The sequence below is a fragment of the Mesocricetus auratus genome, unplaced genomic scaffold (genome assembly GCF_017639785.1).
Source record: "Mesocricetus auratus isolate SY011 unplaced genomic scaffold, BCM_Maur_2.0 Super-Scaffold_100013, whole genome shotgun sequence".
Lineage (NCBI taxonomy): Eukaryota > Metazoa > Chordata > Mammalia > Rodentia > Cricetidae > Mesocricetus > Mesocricetus auratus.
The window spans coordinates 15,425,302-15,441,184 of NW_024429196.1; the positions used below are offsets into that span (position 1 = coordinate 15,425,302).

General features: G+C 43.9%; 2 protein-coding genes across 5 annotated transcripts; both read right to left on the bottom strand.

Annotated features, from left to right (window-relative positions):
- Window positions 1-237: 237 nt before the first annotated feature.
- On the bottom strand, window positions 238-9,623 carry Bmi1 (BMI1 proto-oncogene, polycomb ring finger). Of its 3 annotated transcripts, none has more exons than XM_005082710.4 (10): window positions 9,457-9,623; window positions 4,943-5,073; window positions 4,547-4,643; window positions 3,942-3,997; window positions 3,809-3,859; window positions 3,559-3,667; window positions 3,441-3,480; window positions 3,081-3,179; window positions 2,776-2,856; window positions 238-2,688 (listed from the first exon to the last, which is right to left on the bottom strand). In XM_005082710.4, the coding sequence occupies exons 2-10, from the start codon at window positions 5,052-5,054 to the stop codon at window positions 2,359-2,361; spliced, it is 975 nt and encodes a 324-aa protein (XP_005082767.1). In that variant the 5' UTR covers window positions 5,055-5,073; window positions 9,457-9,623; the 3' UTR covers window positions 238-2,358. The 3 variants fall into 3 exon arrangements, with proteins under 3 accessions (XP_005082767.1, XP_012977991.1, XP_040611355.1); XM_013122537.3 differs by lacking the exon at window positions 9,457-9,623 and adding an exon at window positions 9,098-9,202; XM_040755421.1 differs by lacking the exon at window positions 9,457-9,623 and adding an exon at window positions 5,448-5,748.
- Window positions 9,624-10,674: 1,051 nt separating this feature from the next.
- Commd3 (COMM domain containing 3) lies at window positions 10,675-14,374 on the bottom strand. Of its 2 annotated transcripts, none has more exons than XM_005082711.4 (8): window positions 14,191-14,371; window positions 12,806-12,917; window positions 12,633-12,696; window positions 12,499-12,533; window positions 12,104-12,164; window positions 11,967-12,023; window positions 11,819-11,878; window positions 10,675-11,009 (listed from the first exon to the last, which is right to left on the bottom strand). In XM_005082711.4, the coding sequence occupies exons 1-8, from the start codon at window positions 14,327-14,329 to the stop codon at window positions 10,950-10,952; spliced, it is 588 nt and encodes a 195-aa protein (XP_005082768.1). In that variant the 5' UTR covers window positions 14,330-14,371; the 3' UTR covers window positions 10,675-10,949. The 2 variants fall into 2 exon arrangements, with proteins under 2 accessions (XP_005082768.1, XP_040611356.1); XM_040755422.1 differs by having other exon boundaries at window positions 10,956-11,076; window positions 14,191-14,374.
- Between the last annotated feature and the right edge of the window lie 1,509 nt (window positions 14,375-15,883).

Sequence of the window (15,883 nt, forward strand, 5' to 3'; positions counted from 1 at the left end):
GCATTTTCTGTAGACCACTTGGTTAGCCTTGTATCTTAGGATTCTAGAATACATTTAGGAGTAAAAGTCAAACTTTAAAGTCAACTTCTCATGTACCCTAATTTGGTAAATTAAAAAGTTAGGAGATTTGATAGATTTCATTTTCTTAAGGTGAAGGTTTTTAAAGTGGCAACGTGGGAAAGGTTTTATATCTCAATGGTAAGAATAATGAGTAGTCATTTAAGAAGCAAACCATAATTCATCTTTCTGTTGTTTTATTAAAAGACAATTTTTGACTGAAATATCTTTTAAGCTTAAGCAATTTTCAAATTGAGTAAGGGTAAAAAGCCTCTCCCCAGATACAATAAATGGAAATGTTTTCAAGTGTGGTGACACACTGCTGAGTAAGCCTTAAGTGCCGTCCATCATAGAGGGTGAGATGTCTTCTGTCCCAGATAACACCGTGAAAACCTTAAGAAAAGCCTAGAAAAATGAGTTAAATTCACCAAAAACTGGCAAACATTACTAACTTTTGCTTCAAATATTGTAAATAAACAGATACATCTTTCATTGGGCTTCCAAGCAATATACAACAAAGCATTTACCTAGCAACACCATTTGAAGACAACAACGGATTCTCCTTAGGTTTTAGCTCTCGTAATCCACTACAGGGTTCCCAAAACTTATGCACATTGTGCTTTTCATAGCAAATTTTTAATTAAAGATCATAGCTATTTTCTAAATGAATATCCTTTATTGAATCTTTCCAATTAAAAATGAAATTTAATTTTACATCTATAATTAGAAACAACACACAATAGGACTGTACAAATTTAGGTCAAAATAAAAATATATGTATTTTGTGGCTTCATAAAACATCATTTACTGAATCTTTAAAGAAAGCAGAAGTAACAGCAATCTATGTAAAAGTAATGATTTAATGGCTATAAGCAAGACAAAGCAATAGAATTGTGCTTCTTTCCCAGACTGGAGACAATGAAATGCTTAGCTACAATTTCCCATACAAACATGAAACAATATTCATACAGAATAAACATCCTCACAAACAAATGACAGGTGATGAGCACACACTAAGTTCGACCAGAGCAAAGCAGAATTGGTGGAGTCATTCGTATTTTAAAGTCAACATGTTTGCTCTGCTTAAAAATACCTGTAGAAACTCATAATAAATTGCTTCTATTTCCAAACATTACAGAAAAGGCAGATACCTTTAACTATGAAAACAACTCTTAAATTTGAAAATATTATTATGCCACATACACTGAAATAATTGTAGATAAAATGCTTTCCTTCAGCTGGTTGACTTAAAATCTATTTTAGAATTCCAGTGATAAATAGTATTTAAAAACACATTACTTCTATTTTAACCAATGGAAAGTTAAAACATTATTTCCAATTGCCTTGGTTAAAATTTTTCTTTACTGCAACATTAATTTTCAAAGTATTGGAGAAAAGCCAGAACTAGGATAATCTGCCATTTGCTTCTAAGTGGAAAAGAATTTGAAACTAGTCATCAGTATTAAGATAAATTGTGTGCTGGTGGTAAGTAAGCCTCAACGTAGGGCATCTGCAAAGGTCGAACAAGTTTGGAGAATTTTAACAACTGTTTCTGAATGCATGAAACACAATATTTTATAGTATTTATAAATATATCATACAACACTGTTTCCTGTTTGTCATATACCAATATGGCATTGTACAACAAGCATAATGCCATCTGATTCTTACAAAAGCGAATCGTTTAAACAAGTCAGTAAAATAAACGGTAGTACCCGCTTTTAGGCATACAGATTGTAAAACTGAAGTTTCCTTTGATCATTTTGTGTAGCAACAGAGAAGTAAAAAATCAAACAGGAATTAAAATGGCTAAATATGCAAGAAATTGTTATTCACAGTGACATGGCTACATAGAATGCATTATTCTATGCTTATTCTTTCCATTTGCTGAATTTCAAGATAAAAAGCACTTGTTTTCTACAGGTTCACAAAACAGCATAATAACAAGAACAATCAAAGAGAATGCAATGTAAGTGTTAATTGAGATTAACAAACTATGGCCCAATGTTTCTACCCACCGCAGAACATTTCCAAATCCAAACCATTTCGCATCTTTCCTAACCCAGAAAAAACATCTTGCCTGCCCCCTCAGAATCCAATTCTTTACAGAAACAATCTTTGCTTTCAATTAACATCCATATGATGTGTCACATCTAGTCCATCTTTTATGGCCAAATTTAATGTCACTACAAAAAAAAGCAAACTGGACAATAGTCACATGTATTAGCATCTATAAAGCTGTAATGGATGAAGGTATCTAAATCAGGGGTTGAAAAATCTTTTCCTTAACAGTCTCAGGACTCAACCAGATGAAGTTGCTGATGACCCATTTATTGATGATTTTCGAGGTCTACTGGCAAAGGAAGATTGGTGGTTACCACTGGGGCTGTTGCTGGTTCCATTCATAGTACTGGAGATGTGAGGGAACTGGGGGTGAGGAGACTGCACTGGAGTACTGGGGCTGGGCAAACAAGAAGAGGTGGAGGGAATACCTCCTGCTGGGCTGTTGGCCTTGTCACTCCCAGAGTCACTTTCCAGTTCTCCCGCATTTGTCAGCCCATCTCTCTGGTGACTGATCTTCATTCTTTTACAAGTTGGCCGGACTCTGTATTTCAAAGGAAGAGGGCCATTCTATAAAGTTAAAAGGAAAAAGAAAAATCACTCTCAAATCTTTATATGCATTTGGCCAACATAAGCTAAGGGTAGAGATCTACTTACTCTTCTCCAGGTATAAATGTAGGCAATGTCCATTAGTGTATAGTAATCCTTTAAAGGTTCCTCTTCATACATGACATCAATCTATTGAAGTATATTTCAGGTATTCAGTGATAAAAAGACAAACTTGTATGTTTTTGACATCTAAATATAATTCAAAATGCTTTTAAAAGCCGCTTCACCAGTTATTTTAAGAGATATATTGAACTTAGCCACCAAATTTAAGATTTTTTTGTATTGCTTTTTCAGGTTCAGAATCAAAATTTTTAAAAACTGTAAAAACTACATAAAATGCACGAAGTAGGTACCTGGAAAGTATTAGGTATGTCCATTTTACTCCTGAGAAACTTCCTCAAGTGCATCACAGTCATTGCTGCTGGGCATCGTAAGTATCTTTTATCATTCACCTAGAAGCACATTTATAAAACTAATTTCTCCCAACTCTTAACTTTCAGGTAAAAAGAAAGTCTGAATTGCCTGAACACGATAGAAGGTACTAATATTCACACCAAAATGCAACAAGCTATATTTTGAATTTACTATTAAAAATACTAAATCAACAAATTCCCAACTCCATTTGGCCATTTAATAGCATTCTATGACTATTGTAAAGGACAACATAAAATGGAGACCCTGAAGTCCCCTTGTGTTTTGTAATGTGAACATACCTCCTCCTTTGATTTCTCTTTGTTTACCTTCCGATCAGATCTAAGAGACAGACAATGACTGGTAAGGCAAAGTATCTAATACCACATTGCCATAAAACACATGTCCTGGAGAACTTACCTGTTCTGATCAAAGAACTCAATAGATAAGCTTATTATCTCATCGTCAGTTATAATTCGCTTATCCTCATCAGCAACCTCTCCTCTGTCTTCATTAGAACCATTGGCAGCTATAAAGACATTTTGAAATCTGACTTTAAAAACTGAGTATTGTATATAAAATAGAAAGGATAATTTTGAGTAGACTCAATTACTAAATAGATTTTCTTCCTCCCCAAAATAGATTTTTTTTTTGTCCCACAAAAGTTTACCATCAGCTGAAGGATGAGCTGCATAAAAGTCCCTCCTTCTTTTCATTTCATCTGAAAGGTGTAAGAAGGGGAAATATAGAAATTTGATACAAGTAAAACAATTTTTAAAAATTCGTTTAATCAAGGTACTTACTTTTGAAAAGCCCTGGAACTAACTTGTACACAATATCTTGAAGAGTTTTATCTGACCTGAAAAAGAATAAGAATCAATTAATATGGCAAAACTAGAAATGGTGTTAAGTTTTTGGTATTTTGGGTGTTGTGGTCATTTTACTGATTGTGATACAGTGTAAAGTACTGAAAGAGAAAGTGAGGGCTCTGTAGTAGTTCTTCAAATCAGCTGATCCTTTATAGTCAATAATTAGTTCTTCACATGCATTGAGTCAAGGGAAGTGGGTCTTTCATGTAACTAAATTCACTAATAAGAATACAGAAAAGACTATGGAAATATTGAAAAATTATCCTTGTCTGTCATTAAGCAAATAAAGCAATGCACAAAGAAGGGAAACTTGTCGGACAAAAGATACCTTAAGAAACTGGAATAATACTGAGCTTTGTCTAAACACAGTCATCATTAAGATGTTAGGAAATTAAAGTTGTGTCCCCTATAAAGCCCATATATCAGGTTAAGACTCAAGAATAAATTTCCTTCGAAGCAAAAACAGGGATGCCTTCCCTACTTGTGAATTATGCAATACCAACAACAATTACCACTAAGAAATGTTAGCATCTTCCTACCTTATATTCAGTAGTGGTCTAGTTTTGTGAACTTGGACATCACAGATAGGACAATACTTGCTGGTCTCCAAGTAACGTACAATACATGTTTTACAAACTAGAAAGAGGAACATAAAACGTTTTTGTAAGTTTAGAAAGTAGAGGTTCAAGCATTCATAGCATCAGAACTGAAAATTCAAGGATGGGAAATGACAAAGGTACTGCCCAAAATTAACAAGTGAAACCAATTAATACCCTGAACACTACATACTACCTAACTGTAACAAAATCAGTAACAAATCACTACATGTAAAAGAAAGTAAATCCCACAACTGTGGAATGTGGGAATGTTACTAGGTTTATCAGCCAGGATGAGCTGTAAACTGTAAAGACACAAGAAGGCTAATGTACACTTACAGGAATGTAGACATTCTATTATGGTAGTGGCATCAATGAAGTACCCTCCACAAAGTACACACATTAGGTGGGGATTTAGCTCAGTGATCTTGATTCTGGTTGTTCGATGCATTTCTGCTTGATAAAAGATCCTGTAAGACACAAAAATATTGGCTGTAATCCAAAGAAAGAGAATCAAGATTATCTCCACAACTCTAAGTAACTGTATACCCTGAAACACTGGGTAGTTCATAAAACTCGTTTAACACTGTGCAGCTGGACTCTCGAAACGTTTTCCACAGAAGGAATTTACTAATGAGATCAGAATAACCTCCACTGAAATGGTGTAAAAGGATCCAACTAAATTTACTTCTGGCCTCTCAGGTCATTCCGGGAGTGAGAAGAAAAGGTCTGAACTGGGGGCTGGGAGTTGAGTGGATTCAGGTCTCTTTTCTTCCATCTGTACTCCAACTCCTCGGACACCATGGAACTCTTCAGACATCATGCAGTCCCCGAAAATATTTACCAGCCACTAGGGCTTGATCTAAGTCTTCGAGTTTACTGTGGAATTTCCTGCAGGTCCTCTGGTCAAAAACTTCGGGATTCTTTAGACGGCTCGAGCAACCAGAACCTGGCAGGGCTGAGGCAGGCCCCACAAAGAGAAAGCGCTCGGTGCAGCCTCCTGTAACCCTGGCATTTCCGGACTGGGTGCCGACAGAAGCACCTCGTGGGCCTCCGCTGCGGCCTGGGAGCCACGGACACGGGCGGGATGTGAGGGGCGGATCCCGAGGTGCCCCAGGCTAGGTCTTGCTCCGGATTCGGAACTCGCCTCTGTTGGGGTTTCCATAGCAACTTACACTTACACTTGGCATCCGGCCACCGCTGCAACTCTGCGAGGAGCTGGCCAAGCCGAGCCTCTGCGGGCTTGCGGGGTGGCAGGCGCGGGGGAGGGGCGGGGCGGGGCGTAGGGTGCGGATCTCCGGGTGACCGCCACCGCAGTCCCAGCCCCAAAGAGTGTACTGGCCATTCCAGACTCTCCCGGTCTCTTCCACGTCCATTGAGAGAGAAAAGCTACTTTCTTATCTTGCGTGTTTCTGTCTGACCTGTTAGCAATCGCTTCGTCAGAAATTTCACTTAGAGATCTTTTTGACAATTGCCAACTGTGCACTTAGTCCCAACCCGGCAAGGCTCGAGTTGCAGAGTCGTTTATTGAACTGAACTTTTAAGGCTCCCTTCTCTAACAAGTTCTCCAGCAGATTAGATTAGCCATGCAAGGTTTTTGAAAGGGCTAAATATTGAAATCTGTTTTACAAGAGAAGGAGGGGCAAAACTCCATCTGAATAAACGATGTTGCAGGCAAGAAAAGCTACTTTAGTGGGGAGGATAGTGACAAAATGTAAAGCGTCATATGACCAGCCCATTCCCCAAAGTTAAATGCAAGGTAAAGATTGGGGGGAGAGGGAACAAATGTCATTTTCTCACCTAACATCCATACAATACTCACAAGATGAAATGATAATCCCAACAGATACATTTCAGAAAACTCACAGTTGAGAACTGTCAGCAACACCACACCAGAAAGTAATCAGGGAAGTCAATTACCTAGTGTACAGCTGTGGGACCTATCTTAAATTACTACCTTTTCATTCATTAGACTTCTAACCAAGGCTGACCTTCTACACCTGACTGAATCACATCCTCAAAGGTGTCTGCAATGGAAATTTAGAAACTTGCATTTGTAATAAAATGCACCGGGGGAGGGGGCTTTAATTTTAAGGAAATTTGAGGGAAATAACAACTAGCATAGCCCAATGGCAGGAATGAAGAGCTGACAGTACTAAAAGATGGCCCAAATACAAAACAAGCTTCTCTGTGGATGTGGTTCAGTGGCAGCCAGTGACTTCAACCAGAGAACGTCTTTGGGTTATGTGTTAAGAATATTGCCAAAAAACAGCATTAATCTGAGAGGAGTAGTAGAGGAGCTGTAGATGGAATCATGTCTCTGAAGAGGAGCAAGATCCAAATTCAACCATACTTAGTGATTAAGGACCACCTTGCCTGATGCTTAAAGGGAACTCTCCTGGTGAAACCACAGGATCTGTCCTAGAAAGATGGTCAGTGAGCTTGACACTCTGCCTAGGAAAGAAACCATATCCTACTCACAGCACCCATCATGAAACTCACAAAGGGCTCTGCCTTCTCCCCCCTGTATTGCAGAAGGAACATTCTATTACATAAGTGCCAATACTGACTCAAAGAGGACTCAAGTCTCAACAGAGGGTGATCACTAGTTATCCTTGAACATTTCAGTCCATGGACTTGACCAATGCCTCTCAAATTCACCTCAGATTGGAATTCACACAACTCTTCTACCTTAGTTGAAAATAAGTTGGCCTCATTCCTATAAGCATTCATAATGCTAATTATCATTTTGTAATTGATACAAACAGCAATTCTTCATCATTTTATCCTATTGGATAGTACTGACAACCTAATACTTTCTGAAATGTTTGATAAAAACCTAAGAACAATCTCTTGCACCACAGAAACTGCTTGTTAGCCTTTAAATTCAGCAAGCACACAATGTTGAAAATACTCAATAGTTAAAACATGCCTTTATAGCTTACTCAGCTGGGGCTGTCAGTTTTTAGTTGGAGGCCTAACACCAGTAAGGTCAAAATGATGGAAAACAGAAGCAAGCTCTTATGTTAACAATCAGCTTGACGACTGCAACCTAAGAAATGCAAATGAACTCCATAATCCCACTTGGGGCTCCCTGCTCAAATGCTAGGATGGGTAAAGTTGGGGGTGACTTGACTCATGGGGAGAACTTGCCTATTTGGACACTTACCATACATCCAAGAGCTCAGTGGTAGAGCATTAATGGACTTACCAAATAAGTCTAAAAGCTTACTTGCCTTACAAAAGTTTTATGTAACTATATTTGAGTGTCTACACATGCATTCACAACCTTTTACATACCTTTAAAGATATTATTACAAGAATATAATTTGCCCTGGTAGGTTATTTGAAATACTGCACTTTCCTAGGAGATATATGGCAATGATCTGGGTAAAAAAAATTACAACTTTACTTAGGAAAAACAACCTCTGAGAGATTCTCCTTAATCTGTCACTATTCTATTTGAGACCTAAATGTTACTACATAGTCTCATAACTTGGTTACACACATGCCGTCAACAATTCACATCCTTTAGTATCAAGTCTTTACTGCGTTTTACAACGTGTTTCCAAAGGTGTGGGGGGGGAGGGTCCTATAAAAATAGGTTGAGCTAAAATCATACATCTGCATTTGGGTAAATATGCCCGGAATTTTGCCTACTTTAAGGGAAGGGGTTAACGCTCAATTCTCTTTCAGATATTGAACCGTGACCACTAAGCCCACTAAATCCTTTTATTGCAATTGGGAATGATCAAAGTCTCTCTCCTTGTTTATTTCCAATTATTAACTGTAAAGCTCTGGGGAAAAGATCATGCTCCAGCGCTGTCAAGTCCAAATGACTACGTAAACATAAGCAATCAATGCGTTAGTATTCCTTCCCTAAAGCATCCCCTTTACTACATGCCCTTTGCTGACATTTAGCGAAATCTACAAAACGCAGTGGACCTAAGCCACGAGTCTCTGCGCATCCCACAGAATAGAGGAAAGTTGTTGTGTCTTCGAAGGAAAAGAAGAAAAAGGGGGGAAAGGAGAGGACAGAGAAAGGGAGCTTTCAGCAAGGCTAACGACCAGTCACCATCTTCACGCCACAACAAAGCTCTAAATTTGAAATGCCCACCTCCTGGAGAGCTCGCCCCAAGTACGTATGGAACCTCTGTCCAAGACTCCCAACAAATACCACCTTGAAAACTTTACCCTTTCCAACACAAATGCACAAGACCTTGGAAACAACTGGGAACCGCCATCTTACCAGCCATCCAATTTCACACAAGTGTCCCTCCAACTTAAGTTAATAACATTTTTGTCCGGGCTCCCCCCAGCCTAACACCCACCTCATCGGGATCGCTGCCCCCCACAGTACCCGTCCCTATAAAATGGGGGCGTTCCCTGGAGGTTCAAAGACCTCCAGAGCCCTTTCTTCGGGAGAGGAGGGAAGCCACCGGACCCAGGCAGCGCCCGATCTCAGGATCCCGTCCCCATTTCAGCAAAGTCTACCTCTCAACAAAGGGCGCTGCGGCCGCGGGAGCCGCGCAGGCTGAAGACACAAGTGCCGCTCTCGGGGACCATGTGCGGCGCGAGGGTGCCGGGGGGGCGCTCGGGGGAGCGGGGAACTAAAACGTGGGGCGGCGCGGCGCGGCCGGGCGCGGGCGGCGGCTGGAGCGGCTGGAGCGCGGCCGGGCGGCGCTGGTGCGGGCTGCGGGGCGTCCGGCGCCGCGGGAGGTGGCGGGCGCGCGGGCGCGGGCGCGGGGCGCGGGCCGGTTGCCCACGCTGTCAGCTCCGCCGCCCCCCCCCACGCCGCCCCGACCCCCACCAGTCCCCGGCCACGGCCCGCCGGCGCCTCGCCTCCTACGTACCCGGAAAGAGCGGCCGGCGCGAGGCGATCGGAGCGGGCGGAAAAGACAATGAAAGTTAAAAGTCGTTCAGCAGAAAATGAATGCGAGCCAAGCGGCCATCTTGGAGCAAGCTGCCGCCGCCGCTGTCAATGGGCACCGAGCGCGGCCGAGTGCAGCCGCGGCCGCCGCGCTCGGCTCATGCCGCTCCCCCGCCGGCCTCCTGGTCGCGCGCTGAGGCCTCCTCCTCCCGCGCGGCCTCCTCCGCCTCCGCGCGGCCTCCGCCGCCGCCTCCTCGGGGCCTCTCCTCCTCCTCGGCGCAGCCGCCGCCTCCCGGCCGCGCTCGGGGGGAGGGTGCGCGGAGGGGCCGAGCCGTATTATTCTGCGGGGCTGGGAGGTGTTGCTAAGCCGGCGCGGGGCTCCCTCGCCAACCTCCCCATTGTCTCGCCCGGTCTCTGCCTTTAATACTACGATTATTATTTCAGACTCGCGTGGGGGAGGCGGGGGGCGCCGAGTGTGCGTGCGGGCGGGGAGGCGGGGGAGGGGAGGAAGGATGAGGAGGGGGAAGGGAGAGTGGAAAAAAATGCACCGCTGAAGGCAGAGTGGAAACTGACACCGGCTCCAAAATGGCTCGGAGTCCGCCCGCCCCCTCCCCCGCCCCCCGGCCCCCGCCGGGTCACGTGCTCCCCTCATTCCTTAAGGGCGGCCTGGGAATTAGTGTCGGTGTAGTCGGGCCCGTGGCCGCCCCCTCCCCTGCGCGCCGCGCGCCCAGCCCCCTTCCCTCGCTGCGCGCCGCGGCCGCGGCGGCGGCATTTCTCCACAGCGCCACACGCCGCCCTCTCGGCGCGGCCCGCTCGGCCCCGCACGCCGCCCCGCCCCCCACCATGTCTCCCGCTCGCGGCACACACGTCCGCGGGGCCCGCCGCCGGGGGCGCCCGGCCGCTGCCCCCGCTCGGCCCCGCCGAACCTGCGCCGAGTCAGGCCCGCGGAAACAACAGCGGCCGCCCCGCCCGCTGGCGGCCGGGAAGAGGCGCGCGCGGGCAGCAGCCGGGCTGGCTCCGCGCGCAGGGTCGGGCGGCCCGGGCGCAGGTAACGGGCCGTCCCGGGCGCGAGCGCGGCTCCCCGCACACCTTTCCCGTGGCGCTTGACCCGGGGGAGGCAGGCGTCCGAGCCAGCGCCTCCGGGATCTGCTTTGCACACACAGTCGTCATTCACACACAAACTCCAAACAGAATACCGTCCTTCATGTGGGAGCACCACCTTATTTATTCAGGGTACGATACTTTGATAGGGCTTGAAAACGCTCCAAAAGGAGGAATGTATAGTGAATACTGAAAATTCAAATGCTTAAGAGTTTCCCTCTTAACCATTTCACATGTGTAAAAATGTGTCAAAAATTGATGTGTGGCAGAACTTCGAAAGAGAGCTCCTTTTCTCCTAAAAATGACATCCAGTTCGCACGGTCCTGCAGGAGGCAAGGCGCGTCTGGTTTTCCTCTAGGATCGTGGGGTCCCAAGTTACAACTGAGTTGCTCTTTCCAGGCTTTTTGAGGCATCCTTAAGTTTTCCCACCAAGTCCTAAAAGATGTACAACTCATGTCACAATTTTGGGATACATGTAAGGAAGCACTCAACTTGAAGGCAGCTGCAAGAAAAAACGTCGGAAGAACACCTAAGGAGTCCAAAACTAAAGCAAATCACTATCAGAAGAAGCGCTTCTCCTACAGGATCTTGTCTCTGAATCAGCTATTCAAGTTCTAATTAAAAGGGAATATCTAAATCATGTCTCAACTTCTCTAAAGAAGGTTATGATTCACACATATCTTCTAACTTTTTAAAGTTTCGCAAATATTTACACTGAAATGATTGCAGATGTCTTTGGAACACTCACTTTCATCCAACTTTTCAGGGATGATCTTCATTTTATTTGATTGGTAAGAAATAAATTCGTTGTCATGTCCATCAATCAACAAATTCTCAATTGCTTCAGTTGTACATTGACAATATAAACAGTTTTAAGAACTTATGTGACTTTCCCTTTATAGAGTAAAACTTGCTCAAAAATATAACTTTGGAAGTTTAATTTGTGAAAGGCATTTTTAAATCCTTGCTCTCACTTTTGCTCAGTTTTACTGAATCAGATGCGAGATACATTGAAGAGAAGTGAGTGTACTATGCACATTTCAGAAGTATGTTTTAATTAGAGAAAACAGCAAGTACAGGCTACTGGAAGTAGTAACGACCTTACTTTTGAACATGAAGTCTATGTTAAATTTCTGCTTTCCATCCTCCCTTTGCCATTAAATCCTGAACCAACCTTCATTATCTGATAACAGACTACAGTTCTCAAACAGAAAGAAGCATATTTAAAGACCCTAATACTGTACCTGTAACTGTTCCATGTTGCAGCTAAAACTAATCTCTGGGTAGGACTGGGAATCACTGTTCTATGAAAGAAAAAATGCTGTTTATTTGAATCAAAGAAATGGGAATATTTGTTACACATTTTATTTTTAGACAAGGATCTATACGTACCTCTACATTTAAGGTCACCAAATACCCAGGTTGGTACATCTTATGAAGTTGATTAGTCTACAAAAACACAAAACCCCAGTCTTTAACCTAAAAGAAAAAAAAAGCTCCCTAAACCCCCCTTGTGTGTTAAATTTTACCTTTATCTGATATTCCAAGCGCCAAGAAACATCAGTTATATGAGGAAGAGATCTGCCTATACTGAAAGACAATGACAAGTTTGTAATACCTACAGAAAACTTTCACTATCTACTAAAAGATACCTCTCCTGAACCCACTTCACTCCACTCTGAACGTTAAAGTGCTGTTGAACTTCATCTTCAGGTTCAAAAGAGTGAAAGCATCCTAAGATTATGTCAAGCTCCGCCTTTTTAAAAGCATCAGCTTGACTTCAATTGCTCCCCATGCCCTTTGGCCCTTTTATTTTGGGTCAGGATCCCAGGTTTTTTGGTCCTGTTTTCTTTCACACCAGCATGCTCCATTCATTACCCACAAGTGAAAAGTGCCCCAGCTTGACACCTAATACAGTACCTACCTTCCCAGTAGGATTTCAAGAGAATTCTTATTATTCTGGGGAAAGGGGAAAAAAAAGAAAGAAAACACATTTTTGCAAACAGACGAGGGGGGAAGGGGGACTAATTGTTAATTTAAAAGTTTAAAGTAAGTAACCTGATACTCCGTACAAAATATTTCTATTCGATCTTGGTCAAATTTACAGTCTTCTAGGTAAGTGCTGGAGGAGGGGAGGGTAAACAAAGGTTTAGTCTCTATCTTTAAAAACTGAAATTACAATCACAAAGATACCACTTACAAATAAATGGGCATTTAAATAAAGCCTGTACCTTAGAGTAGATCTGTCAACTCGGTGCTTTCCTGCCTCCAGTATGTAAGTTGCAGCTGCTGCATGACAATGCTTTAAAACCACTGGGTCGATATGTTTCAAGCCTGGGTGATCTAAAATAAATTAATTGCTAATGATTACAAATTCTTTAGACCCCCTGTTCCTAAGAGGGGTATTTGGTTTGGGTAAAACTTCCTTTCAAAAGAGATAATAAAAATGCAAGTGTAAATGAATGAGATGAACAAAGTCAATTGCAAAACAATAAAGAGGATACATCAATAACCTACTGTCAACCTCTTTACAATTACCTTTTATTTTTGTCTTAATATTTTTTTAAGAATACCAGGCTTCAAAGAAAAGGAGGCAGTGGTTACTGGATGGAATGAAAGCAAAGGAGAAACTGAAAATAGTTTACATAGTGTAAATTTCAAAATGAGCAACTTCCAGAATTACATTTTAGAATAATTGGCTCCTTGGACATAAATACATCAAGGAAGCTTGACGGGAGGAACACACATTAAAAGATACAGCAGAAATTTCAAAATCGCATTAACTTACACACACACACACACACACACACACACACACACACGCTCCGAGATTAACCCAGGTGGTGGTTACTATTTTTTACTTGGTGAACAGTTTCCACTTTCATACGTTTGGTCCAAGTGTCTATGAAACCGGGGGCGAGGGGGTGGGGGTGGGGGACACGGACACAACCTAAGAGATCTCAATTGTGTTTATACTTTTCAGGCAATTATCTAGAAGTGATTTGTCTTAAAGTACGCTCTTAATCCATAATGACAACTGCATTCTGCGACCAGACAGACATTTAAAACTGCCTCTCTTCCTGGTAACAGCTGAGGAACAAAACATTATGCGCCCTACTTGAAGGTTCTGGGAGAAGAATCTGGATCTAACACACTGAACGTCAGTGTAGCAGTGATCACAGGATCCGAAGGTGTTCTCTAGGGTGGAAAACGTCAATGCTATTTGACCCAGCCGAAACAGACCCTTTTCAAAGCCCTCTGGTCCAGCCGAGGGAGCTTGAATCACAGGACCTCCCCAGTTGAAGTCCAAGTGTCAAAACAGCCGCAGCCTCCGAGAAGGCTGAAAACCCCACACATTTAGGCCACAAACAAGACTTGAACGCGGCTTTACAAAGGAACAAAGAGACTGGCAGGAAAACCAGGCCAGGAGCGTGGAGCTGGCCGCGTGCAGGTGCCCTGCAGGGGCAGATCGGCGCTCAGGGCCCGCTTGGGTCCCCACACTCGGGCTGAGCGAAGCCCGGGACTTGCCCGGGCCGGGGCTGTGCCCACGGCGCCGGGCTGGCGGCTCTGCCGGGCGCCCCTCCGCCCAGGCCACGGCGGCGGGCGAGCCGCTTACCTAGCGCGGCCTCGTCCGCCCGGGCGTCCAGCAGGCTCTGGAAAGCCGCCCGGAGGAGAAGCGCAAAGGCGTTGGAGTCAAAGGAGCCGGGATCCGCCAGCCTCTGGAAGCCTCTCTGCACATACTCGGAGAGCTCCATTGTGAGCGCGCCGTGACCTTCGACATGCGCACCACGTGACTCGCGACGCGCGCCCAGCTGATCGGTCGCGCGCGCCCGCGGCGGGGAGGCTCGGGGAGGCTCGGCGAAGGCTCGGGACGGTTCGGGGAGGTTCGGGTGGCGGCTCGGGGAGGTTCGGGAGGGTTCGGGCAAAGCTCGGGCGGCGGCTGGGCCTCTCGGCCTCCGCCACCCTGCGGGGCGCGCCGGCCTTTCCTACTCTGTTGAAACCACTGGCCTGGGTCTCGGAGACCGCGGACACCCATTGGATGCGCTTGGTGCTCACCTGGGACCGCACCGGCTCTGACCCCGCCGGGCCCAGTGCCCGGAGGCGCGGGAATCCCTCCGCCGCCAGTGACGCGAGAAGCTGGGCTTCGGGACAGCGGGAGACTGAGTGCGTGTGTTAACTCGCCAGCCTAACCCGCAGCGCTGCCCTTTTGTGAGGCTGGAGACAGCTAAACACAGCGATTTTACCTCGTCTTTGTCACTTCAGGAATACGGCAACAGATTCCTGCGTTATGTGCACGGAGACACACGCAGAAAGAGCGGGTGTGCGCGAGCCGTACTTAACAATTGGGAGATTAATAAATTATTCATGAACATGTTTGACAGGATTATTAAAATTTTTATAAGCTACTGCAAATAAATACCTTTCAAAAGCACTCTGTCATATAAATTCTGTGCTCCTAAACTCATTACGTCCGTGGCTTTAATTACTCAATAGAGTCTTCATAAATATATATATGAGATAGTTATCTTAGTAAAGTACGGTTAGGAACCGCAAGACCTTTAGTAGAAATGAATTAATTTTTCAGATACCCATAACTTCAAAGACAAATCCTGTATAAAGTTTAACTCCCTCCTATTTTTTTTTAAACTACGAAGTTGGTTTAGGAGAACAAGAATGATTCTTTGTAAAGAAAACCGCGAAGTAAGATACATCAGGCATTTTTTTTTTTTAAACCAAGAGAGTTTCAGAACTAAAAAAGTTCCAGTTCTTGAAGGATGGAGGAAAGGGCCACGGAACAAGAAACGAGTTTTCCTCTTCTGGGGAAATAATACATAGCGTCAGGTTCAACATGAGACACTCGCGTTTGCCCTAACTTAGGTGTGGGGGAAAGGTTGTTATTAATGAATAAAGTCAATATGCCACGTCGCACCGGCATGTGGACAATACCCCACTTCACATAACAGGACGCCAATGGAATGTATTTGAATGGAATGTTGAATAATAGCACTGCTCAGCCAAAGCACGCGCAGTCCTTTCCTAGGTGAGAACTCAGCAGCAAGCAGGCTTAGAAGACTCCTTAGGTTTTTATGAAGCAAATACCTATTAACTATGCTGTTTCTTTCTTTCCACTTCTCTATTTCTTTTTCAATTTTGCACCCCCATAAAATGTCAGTTAAAGAATTTCAATATAACTTTATTTTACAGGGCAGAACCATCTATATATTAATATTAACACCAAAACATTGTTTATTATATATTTTATGACCACTGAGTGTTACCACTTAAATAGAATTTGAGTGGCTAACACT